Genomic DNA, 21,707 nt, shown 5'->3' with positions numbered 1-21,707 from the left:
TCTGTAGATTAAGGTGATACCAATGTGATGACTTATGTGTGACCCCTTTTTTATGGTAAGGAGGATGATAACCACCCTTAGGGCCTACTCTTTATGATAACCTATATTTAAATATGGACTGCAAGAGCAATTGCTGCTTTTATTCTGTTTACATAGCCGTGTGTTTAATATTTTCAAATTTAGTTGTGGCCAAGTCAACTTTTAGGCAAATTCGAAAACCCTCTACCTATAATGTATGCAGGCCTATTCTTGGAGATAACTAATTGGCTAACATGATTTATTGAGTTGTGAGCGGTTTAGTTAGAAATGTAAAAGCTGCACACCTGTGGAAAGTCAATATGAGGTTAACACATTATTGCATATTTAAAATTCCGGATATAGGCTATTAAAGTCAGGTCTCTAGAGACAGTCAAATGAATTTTAATGTGATGTGTTATTGTTGTCAGTTAATTATTATGCTAACTAGCATCTCATGCGCCCCCCATGGATTATAGTTCTACCCGGAAACTTGGTAGTGTAGGAATTTCCGGTTACGTCAGGGCGTCAGGACTCCATTAGAGCTGCAGCTGTTTGGAGAGAAACAACAACAAAAACGGGCTAACTGACAGCGCTCCCATATTGACAGTCCGGTCTGAGCCCAACAACAAGGCCTCAAATCTGGAAGCTTAACCTTGATTTCCCACCCGGAGCTCCGCCGGCTTCTAACCACGGCCGCTCTCGGTGAGGAAACTCTGGCCTCCGCTTCCTCCTCCTCCGACTCGGACACCGGCGGAGCGTCGCCGCCCCCGCGGAAGAAGCACCGAGCCTCGGCGGCGGAGGGAGCAGGAGAGCCCGGGGCTTCAGCGGTTGTAACAGGCCTTTCGGGAATTGTATTAGGACTTGCTACTCACTCTCCACACTCTCAAGCCACCTCTGCCATCCACTTTAACCGAAGTGTTGTCAACAATCTTAGCAGCAGCATGCAGGCAAACGGGGCAGGACAGGGACAAGAATCTCCAGAGCTCTCCTGCCTAAATAGCGCACAAAACGGGGAGTCATCCTCGGCTGGCGGAACCCACTCCAATGGGCTTCTCTCCAGCACAGACAACGGGAATAGTGTCGGTACCAGTAACGGTGCTTCAGCCGGGCCCGGTTCGGGGACTTCGGCTGCCTCTACGGCCTCGGGCTCGGAGGTCGGCTCTCTGAAAAAGAAAAAACGGCTATCGCAGGCGGAGGAAGATGTCATACGATTAATAGGGCAACATCTCCACGGACTAGGGCTGAAGTAAGTTTATTCAAAGTCGATGAAAAACCTACAAAAGTATATAATGTTACAGTTGAACACATGACATGTAATCGACATTACTGGTGTTTCGTGTGAAACAGCTAGCTAGCTACATAGCAGATGGTAAAAGCGCTATTAGTGTGCTTGACAGACACAAACATGGGGGATGGGGTAACGTTAGCTAACGTTAGTTAGCCTGTGAGCTCGGCTGTTGGTAGAAAGAAGGGGTCCATCTTGCACAATAACAGTTCGCTTGATAGCTAACCGCACTAGCCTGCGCTGAGGTGCTATGTCCTGACATTAAACCTTCACACAAACATAAAACACCGTCTAAAATGTGTCTGCTTAACACATTTATAATTAGCTGAAATATGTTTCATATGCCAGTAGCGCAATGATGCGTTAATTAACATTATATATTTCGCACTGAATCAAAGGCATTACATCATCTAGCTAGTAACGTTTATTCAGAGATCCACTGACTTGTTATGGTTTGCAAAGCATAAAATGAATGTCACGCGAATGGATAACACTTGATTTAGCTTCTTACACAAGCAGGATTATCGAGTTTGCAGTGTAGATTGGTGCGTTTCAATGCTATTGCAAAAAAAATATGCGGAGGAAATGTTAGTGCGGGTTGTGAATGTCTGTTTTCGCCCTGTTGGTTGGTGGTTTTCTTCATTTTCCATCTTGTTTGCCTCGGGAAGAATAATATGTTTTTTTGCAAGACCGTTTGGGTGGGTAGGTCGGCCACACTGTAATAACTAGCATGGTAATGAAAACTGCCCTGGTTATTTTAGTATTCCGAGTGCGCCGTTTGCACGTCCTGGGCTGTCATTTTGTCCATGTCTTTATTATATCAAATTAATCACCATATGCAGCTATCTACCGAACATGATCATTTTATTTCTAGATTAATGTCTTTATTGTTCTGTCGCTGTCACTGTGTCAGAGCAATGTGTCAACAGTCAGTCACAAACAGTAACACGCATGTATTTATTTAAAAACAGCAGTCGATACAGTGGGCGACAGTTGGTCCTGGATTGAACAGAATATGTTGGTTTCATGGCGGCTGAAGAATGCGCTTTCTATCAGCTGTTTTAGATGGAAGCGCTGTGTTTGAATCTAATTATAGCATAGTGGGGGTTTCAAGAAATGTATGTCTAGCCCTCTGGCTCGGGTAGCCACTGTTGGATAGCTAGACATCCGCAGATCTCTGGTCTCCAGCTGAGAAAGTGTAGCTGCCATTACAAGGCATTATAAAAGACAGCCTTACATCGCTATGTTTACAGAGGGGGAGGGGGGGGGGGCTTTCAGCTGGGGAATATGCAAGAGAAATCAATGTAGCAGCCAGCTGGATGAAAGGCTCAACACAGAGCTGCTGCGCCACTCCATTGATACCTGAAAATGATGTCATCATGCTGAAGGTGTCAGCCACCCCCATCCCAAACCCCAACCCACTTATCTATCTCTCTCTCTCTCTCACTCACACACACACACACACACACACACACACACACACACACACACACACACACACACACACACACACACACACACACACACATCTCAGCAGACTTGTTTGTGGTGGTGGAGTGTGTTTAGCAGAGAGGTGGTGTTTGGACAGATGGTTATGGTTCATGGTTTACAGGCTGAGAGGATGATCTCAACTGCAGTGGAAGCTCGGGTTCATGTTAGTGAACCTCCTACTGTCCACAAATAATGCTCTGGTGACACAACTGTGTTAGGCTGGCTTCCTTCCGACATTGTTGGCCATGAAATTGCCTTCATCCTATTGTCAGCCAATGACGTTATTATTGTCCCAGTGTTAAAATTATTGTTGCAGATCTCCCACTCACCTATTTGCTATCCTTGTGACCATGGTACAGTCACTGTGGTGAAATAGGTGATTAGATAAACAAGAAAAGTTGAGTAATCTGCCTGGAAATGGCACTGTATAATCAATAATCATGAGCTAACTTCAAGTCCTGACTGGGCTCTGAAATATTATCTTTGCACTTGATTCTTAAGATTGATTTATAATACATTTTAAAGCTTTCCTCTGCTTTCTTTTATTTCACCTGTCTTGTGTCTGTCAGCTAACTTTGTCTGCCCCCCCCCTTCTCTCTCTCTCTCTCTGTGTTTCTGCAGTCAGACAGTGGACCTGCTGATGCAGGAATCAGGCTGTAGACTGGAACACTCCTCAGCTACCAAGTTCCGCAACCATGTCATGGAGGGGGAGTGGGACAAGGTTGGTCTTGGGTTACCATGGTTACATAATAGCATGCACTTCGATAGACAGGGAATTGGTGACCTTCCTGGTGATCTGTTGTCTGTATTGTACTGTAAGATGAAGAGCTTGTTTTGTCAAGAAACCAGCAGACATATATCTATGCGATCGTCTCATATGACTTATCGACAAAAGCAAGTATGATTCCTGTTAGGAAGTGTTAAAGGAAGCTCGGAAAAGCATAAGCAAAGTAGTTAAAGTGGTCTGCATTTGGGCCACTCATACACATTACTGATAAATACCAATGGAACTCTTTTCTTGACTAACAGAGCTTACTGTTAAAGTGCTATTTGATTTTGGAACTGGCAATTATAGGGCACATAGCTTTATTTAAAGTCTGTAACCATTAAGCACATGATTCATGTTATGACATTCAATGTCATGGATTGTATTTAGAAGAACAAAATTTAAATGGGTTCAAATTATTATCATTGAGAGCTCGTGGAAAAATCTGACTACTGGTAGTTGAAAAGAATGTTTGGTTGGTCAACAGATCTTGAATTATTAAGGGCGAGTATAAACTGCTCATTATTACTATTATACCTACTCTAGCGAACCATTTTCTGTCATTTGTATAACAAAATAACAAGGCACATTCCCCAATATGTGCCCATTATTATATTAAAAGATCAAAAAAAAATTGTTAACCAGAACACCCAAAGCATAGCAGAGTGGTACTGCAGGATGTTGTGAGGACTCCATCAGGCCGGTAATGTGGAATTTGAAAACATTAGGTTTATATTGGCACACTTTAGGACATTTTTCTCTAATTGGCTTTGAAATCAACACTCTCGGCTGTATTACCCTGTTCTTGCAGCAGAATAATTCTCGTTCGAACATTTTAGAGCTGAGGCTTATGAAAGCACACATCTTATTAAATATGGCCTTGTGAATCTTCTAGAATAATGACCCTATGTTAGAACTGCAGGATGGGAAAATAATACCAGCCTTGACCCAAATAGTGGTACATTTTTGGATGTGGCGAGTATGGTTGTACTCTTCACAAACCATTCGTAACCAAGACACTGTTTTAATTCCCGAAATCTAGTTTTTCTACTGCGTAAATAAGACAAGAGACCAGTATGTTTTTTGACCAAAATATCTGTATTACTGCTGGTGTGATACATTTTGTTTCTCCATGCATGGAAACTGCTGAGCTAACCATTTCTCTCTCTCTCTGTCTCTCCCCTCCATCACCCTCCCTTTGTTTTGATCTAGGCTGAGAATGATCTCAATGAGCTGAGAGCACTGATGCATTCTCCCAATGCCATTGTGGTAAGCTCCCCTTGAACTGAATGACCGCCAGTTAGAAGGCACAACTGGAGGTTCTAGAATGGTTCCGCTAAAATGCAGGGCTGCAGGTTCTTGTTGTGGGTCGCTGAAAGCCAAAACGTTCTGGATGACGCCTCGGAAAGTATAGCAGCAGGAATGGACACCTCATTAGATTTAGGGAATGAATGCGTGATTCTGACGTTTTTAAGCAAAATGTGGTTCGGCTTTGCAAGCACGATTTTTTTCCGTGTTCTGTTCCTCTAGCTTGTCCCAACATTGATTAAAACTAATAAACTCAAAATAGGCACTTTTCTATTGATTATATACATATATTAGGGCTGTCAAGATTAACATGATAGGGCACCATTAACGCGTTCTGTGATTTGGGCCTCAGGCCACTCCATCCTTCTCTTAACACAACCATGATGGCTAGCAGAAACCAACCGTGAACAGAAATGGATATAGAAAAGGGTCATTTTGAATTGCAAGTGCAGTTTCAAAGCCCTTCCAGATGGGTATCTCGACAAAACTAAAGTTTATTTGCATGTACTATCGATGTGAGTTGAGTTACCACCGGAGTACGTCGAGTCTCAAATACCACTTGCTGGCCAAGCATACGGCTGATGCAGAGAACCCTCCCCCACTCGCCAAAGGCAGGCCGCGCTGGATAGTTTTCAACGGAGACGTAAGAGGTGTAAGAAGTACAAAGAAGTAAGAAGTACAAGTGTAAAGTGGGACACTACATTGTGTTAGTATTACCAAGTAATGTTACATTTAGGTCAATATACCCATCTGTTGTTGCTTGATGGGATTATGTTTGCCATATTATGCTTTCAGCATATTTTGTGAGCATACAGTTCCGTTGACGTTATTCTGGAGAATATTCTAGACAATATTTGTCATTGTTTTGGATTGTTGCAATAATAATAAACATTTGCATAAAGCAAACATATTTGTCCACTCCCATGTTTATAAGAGCATTAAAAACTTGAATAATATACCTTTTTGAAGTACATTTAGAACAGATACAAATTAAATTGCGTTTAATCGCAAGTTAACTACGGACAATCATGCTATTAATAGCAATTAAATATTTTAATCGATTGACAGCCCATATATAAATTTTTATATATATATATATATATATAAAAATTTAATGCAACTAAAGCTCTACTGGTTAGTTGATCTTAGCCTGCTACAGATGTATTGTGCATATGGCAGTAGATCTATAACAAGAAATTGCATTACAGAAATGCCAAAGATATGTCTGAAATGGCCAGTTCTCTCTTATTTACATTGTCCCCTGGAGATTACTGACAAGTTTATTTTTCAAATTTAACATATCTTGTTTAGTACATATTAATGTCACAATTAGGTTTAATAAAACAAATGAAGGGACACTTGTTCATGTGTTATGTGTTTATGTCAAATGACTGTAAGCCAATACATTGTTATCAGAATTGTTAAAAGCTCAAATATCAATGTCAGCTTTAAAAATTATTTTCATTCATAACGGCAAGAGTATAACCATAGCTGTATACCAATTCCACACTGCATAGTCATTTTAACAAGACATATGTACTGCATCCAAATTGAGAAGTAATGAAAATTAAGTGTACTCACTACACAGATTTTAGTACCACACATGCCAAATTTGCTTGATTTTTAAGTGTGGCATTGAACTACACTAGTGTCCCACAATGCATTTCACACTGGAAATAAAGGAGATCTACTCACAGCTGGGAAAAAATTTAAATAACTGGATGGTGGGAAAAGAGCTTAAGGAAACTTTTTAGAAGTAAAATATTAAATTTTTAGAAAAAACTGCAAATTTTGACTTGGCATTTTGATTGACATATGTAAGTTTTCTTGTATGATTTGTTGTTAATACACAATTATAAAACTACATGTATTGTATACTAACTGCCAACATTTTATACTGTGAAGATTTGTACCATAGTACATACTGTACAGTATTAGTTTGGAAATGAGGCTTAGCACTGGCTAATTAGCCCCAGCTAGCATGCTAATTAGCAGACAAGATGAGCTTTAAAAATGGTCCCGTGTGTCTCAGTCAAGTGCCTGCTGCTCCGTGTCAGAAGTCTCTCTAACTGCCATCACCATTTGGGTTATTTAAAGAACGGCTGCTGTAGCTGTTGATTTTCAGCTATATGTACAATGTGGGTAGCCATTTTAGGTTAGTGTTGTCATTGTCAACATGACTTTCACTGCAGTTCTGGTAGGCAGTTTACTCATATCACAGGCCGAGTTGGAGAGTTAGGAGATGTGTTCTTGCGCTCTTTATTTGTAGACCTTTGTGGGTGGATGTTTTCTTGAATTTATGTGCTTGCAGTTCCTACTGCATACCTTAGATAAGACAGAGAGTCTTGATACCACAAATGTGAACACTGACCAGCAGCAGCGACTGGTAAACACTTGCCAATGGTCTTCTCAGTATGAAGAAAGTAGGCTATTGGCATGACCATATGTCTTGGTTACATCTATAAATATGTTCTGATAATGAAAACATGCTGCCCTGCAATATGCTGCCACCATTTCAAGCATTTATGGCAAATGACAGCATACATTTCATATTGGGATTTTTTTTTTTTTTTTTGTTGCTATGCACAGCTGTACCTAGAAAGCTTTCTATGTCCTTCTATAGCCATGCAGACCAGCTGTTGTTTGATCAGTGGTTGAAATCGCTTCTTATCAAAGGGAAACTGGATGCAGTAGTATAAGCTTACTTGTCATTCTTTTATTCCTTCCTTCCTTTTCAGTTTAATATAAAATCTCTTCTCTGTACCTATGTCTCTCTTCTTCTCAGCGTATGAAGTTCCTGCTGCTGCAGCAGAAGTACCTAGAATATCTGGAGGATGGCAAAGTCCTGGAGGCTCTGCAGGTTCTCCGGGGAGAGCTGACGCCACTCAAGTACAACACAGATCGCATCCATGTACTTAGCGGGTACGTTTACAAGTTTGATATTTCATCTGTCTCATAGTCATCATCAGACTACATATCAGTCTACACAAATACACACCTGCAAACTTAGATAACTCTGTAATCACTAATAATACAGCTCCCACCACTGAGCCGAGAGACTTTTTAATGGAGGCTGGTTAGTCATTGGAATGGAATATATCTCTCAAGCACCCGGACAGTTTTTAACCAGTCAAATCCATCCTGAAAATGACATTGTAGATAAGTATTTTCAATTTTGTCACACAGCTATTGTTCATCAAGTTACACAATACATTGTAGGGTAGGATGCTTCTTTTTGGTAGAGATGTGTATTTATCTTTCAAGTCAGGGAAAGCGTGACTATTGACAATAATCATGTGGCCTTTTAAAAACCAGTTTCAGTATTTACCTCTGTTTTTGTTTTCGTGCTAAACTGCGCTAATTTTGATTGCTTTTACAGCATGTTAAAATCAATGGCTTGGATCAATATCTCTCATGATCTTTCGTTTGGTCGTAATTTGGTTGTCCAATATACATACTATAATACAATTCATCCTCTGAGATTCACTATAAGGGTATCAGTAGCTCCAGCATCATCTAATCCATGGTCTGATCAATGCACAATTCAATTCAATTAAATTTAAATTTTATTTATAGTATCAAATCATAACAAGAGTTATCTCAAGACACTATACAGATAGAGTAGGTCTAGACCACACTCTATAATTTACAAAGTCCCAACAATTCTAGTAATTCCCCCAAGAGCAAGCATTTAGTGTGACAGTGGCGAGGAAAAACTCCCTTTATAGGGAGCAACCTCGGACAGACCCAGGCTCTTGGTAGGCGGTGTCTGACGGTGCCGGTTGGGGGGGTGATGAACAGGGGCAATAATAGTCACAATAAAGATAATGGAACTATGACTAGAAATAGTAGTTGTAGTAGTTAATTGCGTAGCAGGGCGTTACAGGGTGTAGCAGGGCACTGCAGGGCATAGCAGGACGTAACAGGGCATTGCAGAGCATAGCAGGGCACTGCAGAGCATAGCAGGGCGCAGAGCAGGACCACGGCGACAGCTGCAACCATGATTTAGGTGCCACCCTAATCCAAGGAAAACTGCTGGGCGAAAAAACATAAGGACTCCAGGGAATAAGCTCCTCAGAGCTAAGTTAGTAACAAGCATTGCTGTGACATGGATGCACACAGATGGAAAGAGAGAGGAGCTCAGTGTGTCAAAGGAAGTCCCCTGGCAGTCTAAAACTATAACAGCATAATTAAGAGCTGGTGCAAGGCAAACCTTAGACAGTTCTATAAGGGTTGGTAGATTAATCTGACGACTATGAAGAGATGCAGAGAAGAGAAGGGGTGCTGTGTCTGAAGCTATACACCCTCCCTGCCGGTCTAGGCGAACGTTGCAACTCCTCACTCCCTAACTATAAGCTTTATCAAAGAGGAGAGTTTTAAGTTTACTCTTAAATGTGGTGACGGTGTCTGCCTCCCAAACCCAGACTGGGAGCTGGTTCCACAGGAGAGGAGTCTGATAGCTGAAAGCTATGGCTCCTATTCTACTTTTAGATACTCTAGAAACCACAAGTAACTCTGCATTCTGAGTGCGCAGTGTTTGTTTTTCTTTGCATTACATCTGTACTTGGTGTAGTATTAGTAAGAAATGTTCACCCTATTGTCACTGATTCTCACCATACTAATCACTATGTTGTGCTCCTGCTGGCAACTTTTTTTTGTTTTAATATTACTGTATATGTTATCATTTCCTGTTAACTGTACGTTGTTATTTTTCTGATCTGTGCTGCTTGTGTCTTCCTGCAGGTACCTAATGTGCAGCCATGCTGAGGACCTGAAGGCCAAGGCAGAGTGGGAGGGCAAGGGCACTGCCTCACGCTGCCGACTGCTGGACAAATTACAGAGTGAGGAGACCTGTCTATACGCTAACTCTGTAGAGCTAATACACATATTACATGATTATAACACTACTAAATACATAACCAATATGTCTGCTTTTATCTCTCCTCGTAGCATACCTGCCACCCTCTGTGATGCTGCCCCCTCGGCGGCTGCAGACCCTGCTGCGGCAAGCAGTAGAGCTGCAGAGGGACCGCTGCCTCTATCACAACACAAAGCTGGACAGTAGTTTGGACTCAGTCTCTCTCCTCCTCGATCATGTCTGCAGCAGGTTGGTACAGCACAGTTTGCATGCTGCTCAGGCCCATAAAGACCTTAGTGTTAAACTATCCTGCTGCAGGATCTGATATGTATGCATCAGTTGAGCACCTGTTGTTATAAAACTAAAATGTTGATGCATATGGACTGAAAGCCTTGCTTTGTATTTTTTTATTTTTTTTATTTAATTGTTTATTTAGATAGGGACAGATATTTAAATGAGTTTTAAAATTGATGTATGTGGGACGGTCCCTTATTGTGGGGGGCAGGCTATTCCAATATTTATTTCCCTTTACTGACAAAACAGTTTGTCCAAATGTGTGCCTAAAAGGTATTACACAGTCCCCTTTGGTGGAAGCCCTTGTATTACCACTAGGGCTGAACGATTAATTGCATTTGCGATAATATCGCGATATGTTAAAACGCGATTTCCTAATCACAAAGGCTGCGATTTGGTCACATGACTCGCGAGAGCAAATCAGTCTGCACTCCGCAGAGAAAGCATCAACTAGCACGCTAACGCTACGCCGTACCTTGAGCTGATTTCTGTCATTCAAACAACTCTGAGTTGTAGTTTAAAACTTTTACAGCCACTTTAATAAAATGAAGGGTTTTATTCGGGCTTGAGTCTATACATGCAGTTAATGGATACAGGCACGCAGAACTCAAGGCTCGGTTGGCAACGATTAGCTCTGATTAGCGGTTAGCTCCGGTTAGCGGTTATCTCCGTTATAAAGATATGGAGTGGAGGAGCTGCCACTGAGAGGGGTAACAATCAGACTCTGATAAATGACGTTCGGGGAGCTTTCACAGCAGCGTGGCCGCGGTGTTTCAACGGTTTTATTAGTACAGTTAATCCCATGGCAATAACACCAGCAACTAGCTAACACAACGATAGCCTCTCTGAACAAGTGCACACGGCAGCACGCAACTTCACGAGGGGGAGGGGCTGGAGGCAGCTCCTCTTTGTGCACTGTAAAAAATTACACTGTTGATGATGCATAACCTTATATAAAAAACAGCCATGCTTAAAAATTTTAAATTCTCAAAACTCAGTAGTTTCTGTTTTTCCAGTATGCTACAGTGATGAAATGATAACACTTTTTTATCCAAGATTTTAATGGCTCTCTTGAGTATTTCAATAGGCTTAAGCGTTGTCATGTTAGTTGATGACCAATTTGTAAAAGAGTACTCAATGTGTGAGAATATCATTGTGTGTGTATATACATTCTGGCAGCACTTAGACTAAGAAATGGCCTAATTTGTTTGAAATTCTATAGATTGAATTTAACCTTGTTTGCCACCCTTTTTACATGACTTTTGAACGTTAAGTTAGAGTCCAATGTCACCCCCAGATGTTTAAATTCCTTTACAATTTGTCTCCTGTGTCAGAAGTCTTAACTCCTTTCCCCTCTCTTTGATGTCCTGCCCCTAGCATCTTACTACTGTATTATGGCTGCACTACGCTTGTGGTTTCATAAGTTCAGCCTTTATCATTTTCTCATCATTTTTTCTATCCTTGCCCTATGTTTTCTGATTTTCTGATTGCAACATGTTGAGACATAGATATTATAAGCAAAGAAGACCTACTATTGCTGACTTAAACACTGAAGATTTTAACCTTTGGTCTTTCTCCGCATCCCAGGAAGCAGTTCCCCTGTTACACTCAACAGATTCTGACAGAGCACTGTAACGAGGTGTGGTTCTGCAAGTTCTCAAATGACGGCACCAAACTAGCCACTGGCTCCAAAGACACTACGGTCATAATTTGGCAAGTAGACCCGGTAAGTGTGAAAAATGCCTAAATTAACACACTGCCTTTTTTATGATTTAGTCAACAGCTAAAATTACCCTCCAGGAATGTCGTGGTCAGTGCTTTTTTACATTTGCAGGCAGGTTTTTCTTGGCATTTTAAAATATGTATCTAACAGTAATGTACTTTGTTAGAATTTCCCATGATAACCCTTATGTGCATATAAAACACTCGTTGAAGCACTTTTTGTGTTGACATTATGAGACATTGACATATGTTGACATTATGAGACATTATCTATAGAAATACATAAGTTCCACTTGTTAGCCCTTTGGTGAAGTCTGTCATTGTCTCAGCTATGTTACTGAGAATGAATATGGTACTCTTCATTGTATCCTTAACTTCTGAATTTGGTTGGTCCTCTCTTTCTGTGAGGAACACTAGTATCTGTTATACTATATATATATAAAGTAGAAAGGCTGTTTACTTTCTATCTACTAAATAAGAACCCTGAAACAAATGACGTCCATTCACAGAAGTGGCTTGTCGTCCAGGTTATGTCGGTTCAGACTTGGGAAAGACTTTTTCTTTTCTTTTTTTAAATACTGGTTTGAATTTAGTGCATGGAATGATGAAAATGAATTTGTCACGAAGACTGGACTTTGTAGCAGTCTGGAATCTCTTTGAATTCTTCATTTAATGTCATGGAACTTCTCAATTTTATTTATAGTATCAAATCACAACAATGTGCACTCTGACTTCAGTTTGAAAACTTGGAACCCTAGCGCCACTGCAAAAGAGGGCCCAACCCTCAGTGTGTCAGAATTAATTTTATTATAATCCCCTTCGTCTTATCTTTGTGTAGGAGAGCCACCAGTTGAAGCTGCTGCGAACGCTGGAGGGTCATGCATACGGCGTCTCCTACTTAGCTTGGAGTCCCGATGACACCTACCTGATTGCCTGTGGACCTGACGACTGCTCTGAGCTGTGGCTCTGGAATGTTCAGGTAACGTTTCAGGCCCCACTGTACATACAGTAAACCTGTACTTGTGATACCTCTTAATTGGCATGTTTCCAAATGCCAGCCCTGTTTTACATGTGAACATGAGTTTACAACAGCATAGATTGGTGATGTCAAAGACTTGAGCTGTCTATTTCAAATTCTGTAAACAAGCACATAAGAAAAACAGGCCTTTCAGCCTCCCATAGATACTCTGTAGGCTGTGTGTACTCAATGACCTCTCCCTTCCCTTCCCCCTCCCCTTTCATTTCCTTTTATCCACCCCTCCCCGACTCTTACTTAATGTTTCTTCTTGCTGTCTCCCTTCCCCCCCATTTATCTCTCCTCTTGTTTTTCAACTGTCTCTGCCAATACCCTTGATGAGCAGACGGGGGAGCTGCGGACCAAAATGTCCCAGTCCCATGAAGACAGTCTGACCAGTGTGGCATGGAACCCTGATGGCAAACGCTTCGTCACCGGAGGACAGAGGGGACAGTTTTATCAGTGTGTAAGTGAATGGATACATTTATTTTTCCCTGAACAGCATTGTTTAGTGGGATGTGTCAGAACCAGTAAATGTCTCCAATATTTATCGTCCCATTTTTCTCTCAAGAATTATGGATCATCTCTGTATCTGTAGTCAATCAATGCTGAATGCCTGTTGTGTTTTAAAGGCAGGTGGGGGCGCTAAAAAGGGAAGACACTGTATGTGAGTCATATACAGCTTTTAAACATCTGCTCAAATGTTGCTTTGACCTTAAACAGACCACTTCGAGATAATTGGATCTGCCGGTGTATTGATTTTCTAGCTATGAACCCGATGAACCCATAAGGATGATTTTTTTTATCTCATATCTTTGGGAATATGGTTTATGTGTGTATCTATGCTTGTTGTGCATAACCAGGTCTCTGTATAGTTAAGATAAAATAAGCTAAACCTTTATTGATCCCCAGAGGGGAAAATTGAGGTTGATAATGATTCATTTGATAATGTCTGTAAATATTTATAAGCTGGAAATGAACATTTGAACTTATATCCCACACATTTAAAAAAAAAAAAAAAAAAAACTGTCAAACTGCAGAAATGTGTGAGTAATAAGTAAAGTAGAAATGCCAAAATGTACAGCTGTTTCATTGGTGTGACAAACCAGTGACATGTTGTTAAGAGGAAGGAAAGTACTTTTTTGTCTGATTGTTGCACTGTGTTGGTGCCTGAGCAGAAAAAAAGAGCAGCTAACAGGTCCTCTTGGTAAATAATTTCGTCATTATATGGTTTGTCCATGTTTTCATTCCCCTGTGAAGAATGAGAGATGAGGTGTCTGTGTTTGTGTTGTCAGGACCTGGACGGTAACTTGTTGGACTCCTGGGAGGGCGTGAGAGTGCAGTGCCTGTGGTGCCTGGGTGATGGCAGGGCCGTGCTGGCCTCGGACACACACCAACGTATCCGGGGGTACAACTTCGAGGACCTTACAGACAGAAACATGTATGTGTCAGCCCTAGTAATCCCTGTACTGTAGTATATCTAGAGTATGGTTCAATTATTAGTTGAAAATACGACACATTTTGCTTATGAATGCCAGCGAAAGGAGATGGATATTTAAAGCCCCCACCCAATCATTGTCCACCCACACAGAATGTTTGTATATTTGCATTATTCAATACAGTGCCTGACTGCCTGTGTCTTGTTTACATGTCCTTTACAGAGTTCAGGAGGACCACCCTATCATGTCTTTTACGGTTTCAAAGAACGGGAGATTAGCTTTGTTAAATGTAGCAACTCAGGTGAACTATATCTCCACCTTTTATTAATATCACTTTATATGCTTCTAAAGCACAGTTTGTTTTGATAAGACACTATGCAGGACGTTTCAGCAGTTATAGGCTATTCTTCCACAATCTTTTGTAGGGAGTGCACCTGTGGGACCTCCAGGACCGTGTGCTGGTGAGGAAATACCAAGGTGTGACCCAGGGCTTCTACACCATCCACTCCTGCTTTGGAGGCCACAACGAAGACTTTATTGCCAGTGGCAGCGAAGGTACAGTCCGAGAGTACTGCAGGGCAACATATTGACAGGGATAACACAGTGGCTCTTTGTAACAAACTGTAGTACTTAGGCGGCCCCTGCTGACACATTTTCATCTCATTCTGTGGACTTTGTGGGAGACTAGAATCTTGCTGTGTTTGGTTTGTGTTAAGTGAAAAATCCCAGTGTCCTGCATTATAAGTCTTCTCTCAGTGTGGTGTGATATGGTGCCGTTTCTTACTGGATCCTTGCTGATTAGTGCGGTAGTATTGACTCGTATCATCAGACTTGACATAAATGTAGCTTCAGCAGTGATTGCAATTTTTTTTTCTGAATTTCTCTTAACTATTATCCATGTATTGTCATATTTCATACCGTTTACTGACTATCTTTACTTCCACCTGTTGTGTTGTCATTCCTTCTCTACAGACCACAAAGTGTACATCTGGCACAGGCGTGGTGAACTTCCCATTGCTGAGCTAACAGGCCACACACGCACCGTTAACTGTGTGAGCTGGAACCCGGCCATCCCAGGACTCATGGCTTCCGCCTCCGATGACGGCACAGTGCGTGTCTGGGGTCCTGCACCTTTCCTCGACTCACAAGAGGCGGAAGCACTCAACGGTAACTGCCAAATCTGTTTTTACCATAGTGGATGTAAGCGGTGTTAGCAAAAGAAAACGTCATTTTGATCACCAAAATGAATCACAAGGTGTTAAGGCTGTTTTATGGTTCTGCGGAGGCTCCACGCAGAGCTTTCGCTGTAGCCTACGTAAGTGGCCTGATGTTTGTACTTGTGCGCGTCGAGCCGGCGTGTGTGTGTGTGTGGGGCGAGTGTGTGATAGAGCGAGGGAGAAGTGAGAGAGTGACGGCGATTAGCTTCGGAGCAAGGACATAGTGAGAGAAACAAAGTGTCTCCCCTGTGCTTTCTGACCACGGTGGGGAATCTGTAGCAGGAAAAGTTAACCCTCTCCTTGATTTCATGTTGTTTATGGAGAAGGAGAACCAGGAAATGAGTCGGGGAAAATGCAACACTTCCAAGCCACAGCCGAGCAACGTACGTCGCTGCGGCGTGTAGTTACATTTTTCGAGAGGTGCACATCAGGCTAGGCGTAGGTTTGTGTCTCCACGTACCTACGTACGTAGCAACGGCGTAGATTTTACGCAGAAGTATAAATCAGCCTTTACATCTCTTTATTCACCTGATCTCTTTTTTTTTTTTTTTTTTTTTAATTCTCCGCAGAAAACTGCAGTAACATGGACAGTTGATGGTCACTTATGGAGCAGATGACATCTCTCTTTAACAACAATCCAAGAATCCCACAATAAAACGAGATCTCAACGGGCGAATCAAATCCAACACCAACCTAAAGCAAGACAAGAAAAACAAACCACAAAAAGCCACCGAGACAAAAAAGAGAAAACAAAAGTGAGAAAAATGCGTCTTCTGACTGACCTAAAGAAAATGGTGGAGGTGATGAAGGACACTCTAAATATTCAGGTCCTCGTCCAAAACCTGATCCCGACCCAGAGGAAACCCAGTCAATGCCCAGCGGGAAACGACCGCCATCCACTGGTGAGATGTAACGGCTGTTCTCCTCCAACTGACCCTTTTTACCCCATCTGGCTGCATGGCCACCAGCCATGCCAGGTCCTCACACAGCAGTTTCCCAGGAAACCCACCTCCACTTTGAGCTTGGAGCACATCAAGTCCCCCCCCCCCCGTGATTCCTCCAGACAGACACAGCAGACCAGCCGTCTACCATTTGTCTGCCTGTTTGTCTCACATTACCTGTATAATGTCTCCAAGGACATGGGTGGGGTGTTGTTGGGGGAGGATGGTGCATATAGCAACTCTTCTGTATGTATGTTTTCCTCTTCCCCACTCTCTTGCTCTATTCTTCGCATTCGATCTGTTGGACAAAGGCTGCAAATCCACCATTAAAACACAGACCGACCATCTGACAAAGAACACACACAAAAAAAAGAGGCTATGCTAAATGTTGGATTTTTTTTATGATAGTCATAGCGTATTTCTCATTTAAGAGGTGAATCTTAGCTCAAGTAGTGCCCGTGGAAAGCTTTAGCGTGAAGATTCCACTTTGTGTTTCTCGACATTAGGAAAACAAACTTTTTATTCCTTAATTTAACTTCTAACATGGACGGTCGCTGTAGTGTTTCCAGCTGACAGCCGCCCCAACCCCCTCTGTTGAACTAGCTACCGCACAACTCCCATTACATCTGCCTAAGAGGAGATGGACAGAGGGATTCACAGGTCACATATCAACGGTGAGGGGGTCAGACGTTGGTGGTGAGGTGGGGTTTCCACTGTCAGGACACATACTCTGACCTTTCTCAAAAGACACACTTTCAGATGTGAAAGAGTTCACGTGCAACTTGGATTGCACACCAGTGACTGCTGTCCCTCCTCTGTGTGTGAGAGAGTGAGCGAGAGCAATTATGCATGCACACATTAGTGGGAGAGTTGACATTTGTGGGTGCAGGTTTAATTGGCGCGTGTTTTTGTATGTGTGTTCAATTCACACCAGCAGAAGATTCACACCCCCTCCTCCCCTACGCTCCTAATCCCATAGTAAAATTGTAAAGAGGATTTTAAACCAATTCTAAGTTATCCAAAGCCCCATAGGGACCTCTATCTGTGGAACAAAGAATACTTGAGAGCCATTTTGTAAAAGAAGAACTTTTCTTTAATCTGGGGCTTTAATTTTACATTACAATTTTGTTCTTCTTCTCCTTACCACGTGGCATTCAAACGGCACTGAGTTTATGGCCAATGAATCGTCTCTGTTGGGGGGGAAAAAGGAGAAAAGGAAGATTTCAAAAGAGCATTTTGAGTGAGGCATGTTTCAAAAAGCTGTAAAACTGTTGTGTTCTTAGCAAAGGGTCATTTCATATGGGAAGTTATTGTTTGTAATTATTGAACGAGTAGTAAGCACGGCCCGAGAGAGAAGAGGCACCAATAACCAGAACCACTCTCTGAGCCCACAGTGTTGTTGCAGTCCTCACACACACACACACACACACACACACACACACACACACACACACACACACACTGCCTTCCTATTCATACAGTTGCACACAAACCTTCAGTATGTATGACACCCCCACCACTGCACTTTGCGTGGTCTTTTTGCTCAGTCGCACCTACTGCAATGGCATAAATCCATAAGCTTCTCATAGTCTTAAGGTCACTGCACTTGCCGTTCTCATGGCTTAAAAGGTCACATTGGCAAAGACTCAAAACCTTACCAGAGATTGCTAAAGGAATTGAACCCTCACTATGCCTCTATGCACCCAGAAGCAGTGACTAATCATCTTGTAGACATTATAAAACGGAACCTCGTGCATATAAGGCACAGCAGCCTCATCTCGAGGTATACCACTGTTGGATCGAGAGAATTCTCTTTCCCCCCCTCTCCCCCTTGCTCTCCAACCAAGTTATTCAGTGGTCAGTTCGCCATTCAAAGCTTTCGTCCTCCCTTTTTTAGGGTATGTAATGACTATTTGCTACAGACTGATATACAGTAAAACATGTTTAAAACAGTGCTTTTCTGTCTGTTTTTATTGAACTTTTTTTGTTACTTAAATTTTTTGTTCACATTATATCATTTTTGGTTGACCTCTATCCCTGTATGATCATATTAAAATATAACCAGACATTTTGGACTCCTCATTTCTTTTGTACTCTTTATAACCCCCTGTTATCTTTCTTTTATATATTTCTTTTGTTTCTTTGTGTTCAGTTGCATTTTATCTACCACTACTATTACAAATGAATATGCACGGTACCACCCATGTCAATTGGAGTGGGGATAGTTTTTAGGAAATGTGTTACCTACAATCAAATCAGGTTTGAACTTATCCACCCCTCGCCTTTAAAGAGTTTCCTTCATGTGAAAATCTACTTTACCGCATGTCTGTGTAATTGACCGAAATCTCTCTCTCTCTCTTGGTGTGCCATTGTTGATTAATCTGATATTTCTCAAAGCCAAATTGGCACACTTGGTGTTTTCTGTAGGTTAACGTGTGTCATGGTCTGATATTCACACTTTGGGAACCTTTATCTCAACTCCTGGATGCAGAATGGACTCCTCCTCCACACCCATTATTTCAGAAGACTTGAGGCAAATCACAAACACTAAACCCTAACAAGAGTTTCAAGCCTATCATTCAATTCACAAATGCTATGTCTGTATGCAACCTGGTGTCCACTCTTCTTTTGTCTGAGTTTACCAAGGGAGTTGTTTCTGATTTAACTATGTCTTATTTCTCTCTCAGAGGTGATGGTGGTGGTGGGGAGGGCCTGGTTGGGGAATACCAAGTGCTTACTGTAGCATCTCTAAGTTCCTTGGGCTATGGCGGGAAGGGGTGATGTGTGGCTTTGCGTTTAATGTGTTATTTACAAAAGTGATTGTACTGTTTTGTATTGTTGTGTAGGAAAAGTGTTATGTATGCATATTTTCAATAAAGCATTCAGGGTTTTGAAAACACAAAAAGGCCAATGGAGGTTTGATGGGGCAAGAAATAGTGAAGGCCCCGAGAACAAAGCTTCAAATCCCCAAAAAAAACAATTTTTCCCACCTCTTAAAACACAGAAAGGGGGTCCAGGTTGGCCCTGAATCACTGCTTTGGGCATAGGATGTGTCAAAGGGTCACATACAGTTTAAAACACTGGGTTGAATTTCTTTCTACTTCATATTCAGTCATTTATTTCTAAATGTCTTGAAAGCAATTTCTGGAGCTAGAACATATAGTAAGAGGTTATCTTTGATGCTATTAGGAACATTATATTGAGTAAGTCCTGTTGTTGGCCCTCCGTTTCTATAAAAAAAACTTGCCATTTACCAGGAACTTTAGGAAGTAGTTGCACAAGGCATGGGTGCTGGTAAAATGTGAAAGTATCTTTTTTTGGGGGGTGAATAAGTGTTCATTATTAAAGAATATAAATGAGAAATGATGAAGTAGAACGTGAATAAAACCATGGAATTGTGAAATAATCCAATACATTTTTTTCAATTTGGTCGTTGCTTTGCAGACAGCATAATTGATTGACAGATAATGGCTTTGCAATGAAAAGTGGTATTATGCAATAAAAAGGCCATTGTGGGGGAAATGTCATCATGAAATAAAAAAAGAAATTGGAAAAAGGACCTTTTGAAATAAAAACTGTTGGACTGAAATAAATAGAAATGACCTGCAGTAAACTCTGTTATTGTTAAATGAAAGGCATAATGAAACAACATTGCATAATAATGAGATGAGATTTTAAATGTACTGGATTATTTCACTATTTGTGGTTGTATTGAATATTGTGTGTGTATTCATTTATTTTGTTATTTATTTAATATAAACCACTGTGGGGCTCCATTAATCTGCAATATCAGACTCAGTGCGCCACCTGGTGGTGTCTAAGTAAAAACAAAGTCCACAGCAGCAGAACAAAACATGGCGGGGACAGAATCCTATATGGGGAGTAGAATAAAACCTGGAGCTGATCATGGACCCCTGTGACAGCGGATGCATACCTAACTTGATGAATTATTTTAGTTGAAGAACTTTTTAATTATTTTTCATATATGTAAACCTGATGGCTCATTGTAACGTTGCTGTCAAGTCTTCTGTTATGTTACAAATAGATTTTGGTCTGGATGTCTGATGTAGCAGCTGTCACAAAGTGGCACAGTGACATGTTTTTTAACAGATGCAAATAAAATCAAAAAGACACATAAAGCTGCTCCCCATGAACTGTACACACTGTAGTAAGATAATAATAAGCATTGTTCGACATACAGCACAGTACGAGCCAGCAAGGAGGTTTTGTATTTGGTCCTGTTTGTTTGTCTGTTGGTTACTGTATCTCTAAACAGACTTCACTGACATTTAGTGCAAAGTTAGGCCATGATCCAGGGAACAAGTGGTCCATTTTCTATGTGGATAGCACCACCTGTGGCCTGTATGAAGCACTTTCTATTTTGGCTGATAAAAACTAAAACATGAGGTCTAAAATCAAACTTCCTTGGTTTATAATAAATTGGTACTGGCCACAAGTGTTTCTGCCCAAACATTTCATTTCAAACTGTCATTTTAAATGGTTAATTTTGTGTGTCATCTTTTAAATTATACAGATGGCTTAATTTTTTGAATAACACTTTCTACCAGGGACAAAAAAAAAATAAATACACCCATATAAAAGCTGCAAAATCTGTCAGTTCATATCCCAGCCTGAGTAAAAAAACAAACAGATTCTGCCTTACATGTATTAAAAGTTTTATTTTGAAAGGTAGGCCTTCTTTGGCAGAAAGTATTCATAAAGACAGGAAAATGAAGCAACGAAGAAGAAAACAAAGGAAAACAAGCTGAACAAAATATATATGTAGATTGTTTTTGAAGTTAAAGCAGCAAACTCAAGTCCTGTATTTAAAACCTGACTTATGTAAACGTGTGTGAGTATTATCAGTATCAAAAGTAAAAATACTCATTCTGCAGAAAAATGGTCTCTGTCAGTGATTTACGATCAAATTGTTATTTATCTTGTAAGTAGGAGTCATTTTTTCACTCTATAAAGGAACACTTCAGTTTAGCAGAAAATTCCATAAAGCTGTCAGACCATTAGTAAAAAAATCCCCCTACAATATTTACCTGTGAGATGAAGTGGAGTAGATAAGGCTGCATAAGATGGAAGTACTCAAATAAAGTAGGCTACTTGAGTAAATCTAGTTACTTTGCACCCCAAAACCAGGTGATCCCACTTCAAATCCTGCTGCAGTTTACAGTAGTCCATCTGCATGGAGAAAAACATGTAAAGGTCTTTTTTTATCAGACTCTAGGTTGTTTTGAATTGAAGAGCCTCGAGAGAGAGACACTCCTGAGAGATAGCAAAGCAATGAGTTTGCCTTTACTGCAGAAGTGATGCAAGATGTATGGGCTGCTTTTCTAAACTGGAT

At 41.1% G+C, this 21,707-nt stretch overlaps 1 protein-coding gene across 1 annotated transcript; it reads left to right on the top strand.

The window, feature by feature from the left end:
* Positions 1-512: 512 nt before the first annotated feature.
* Positions 513-19,757, top strand: wdr26b (WD repeat domain 26b). Its single transcript, XM_031321733.2, has 14 exons — positions 513-1,264; positions 3,416-3,515; positions 4,773-4,829; positions 7,654-7,790; positions 9,612-9,709; positions 9,819-9,975; positions 11,608-11,746; positions 12,581-12,721; positions 13,104-13,223; positions 14,053-14,198; positions 14,419-14,497; positions 14,622-14,751; positions 15,169-15,363; positions 15,983-19,757. The coding sequence occupies exons 1-14, from the start codon at positions 960-962 to the stop codon at positions 16,006-16,008; spliced, it is 1,830 nt and encodes a 609-aa protein (XP_031177593.1). The 5' UTR covers positions 513-959; the 3' UTR covers positions 16,009-19,757.
* The last annotated feature ends 1,950 nt before the right edge of the window (positions 19,758-21,707 follow it).

The sequence above is a fragment of the Sander lucioperca genome, chromosome 19, assembly GCF_008315115.2.
Source record: "Sander lucioperca isolate FBNREF2018 chromosome 19, SLUC_FBN_1.2, whole genome shotgun sequence".
NCBI classification, from domain to species: domain Eukaryota; kingdom Metazoa; phylum Chordata; class Actinopteri; order Perciformes; family Percidae; genus Sander; species Sander lucioperca.
This window is presented reverse-complemented; position numbering and strand designations above follow the sequence as displayed.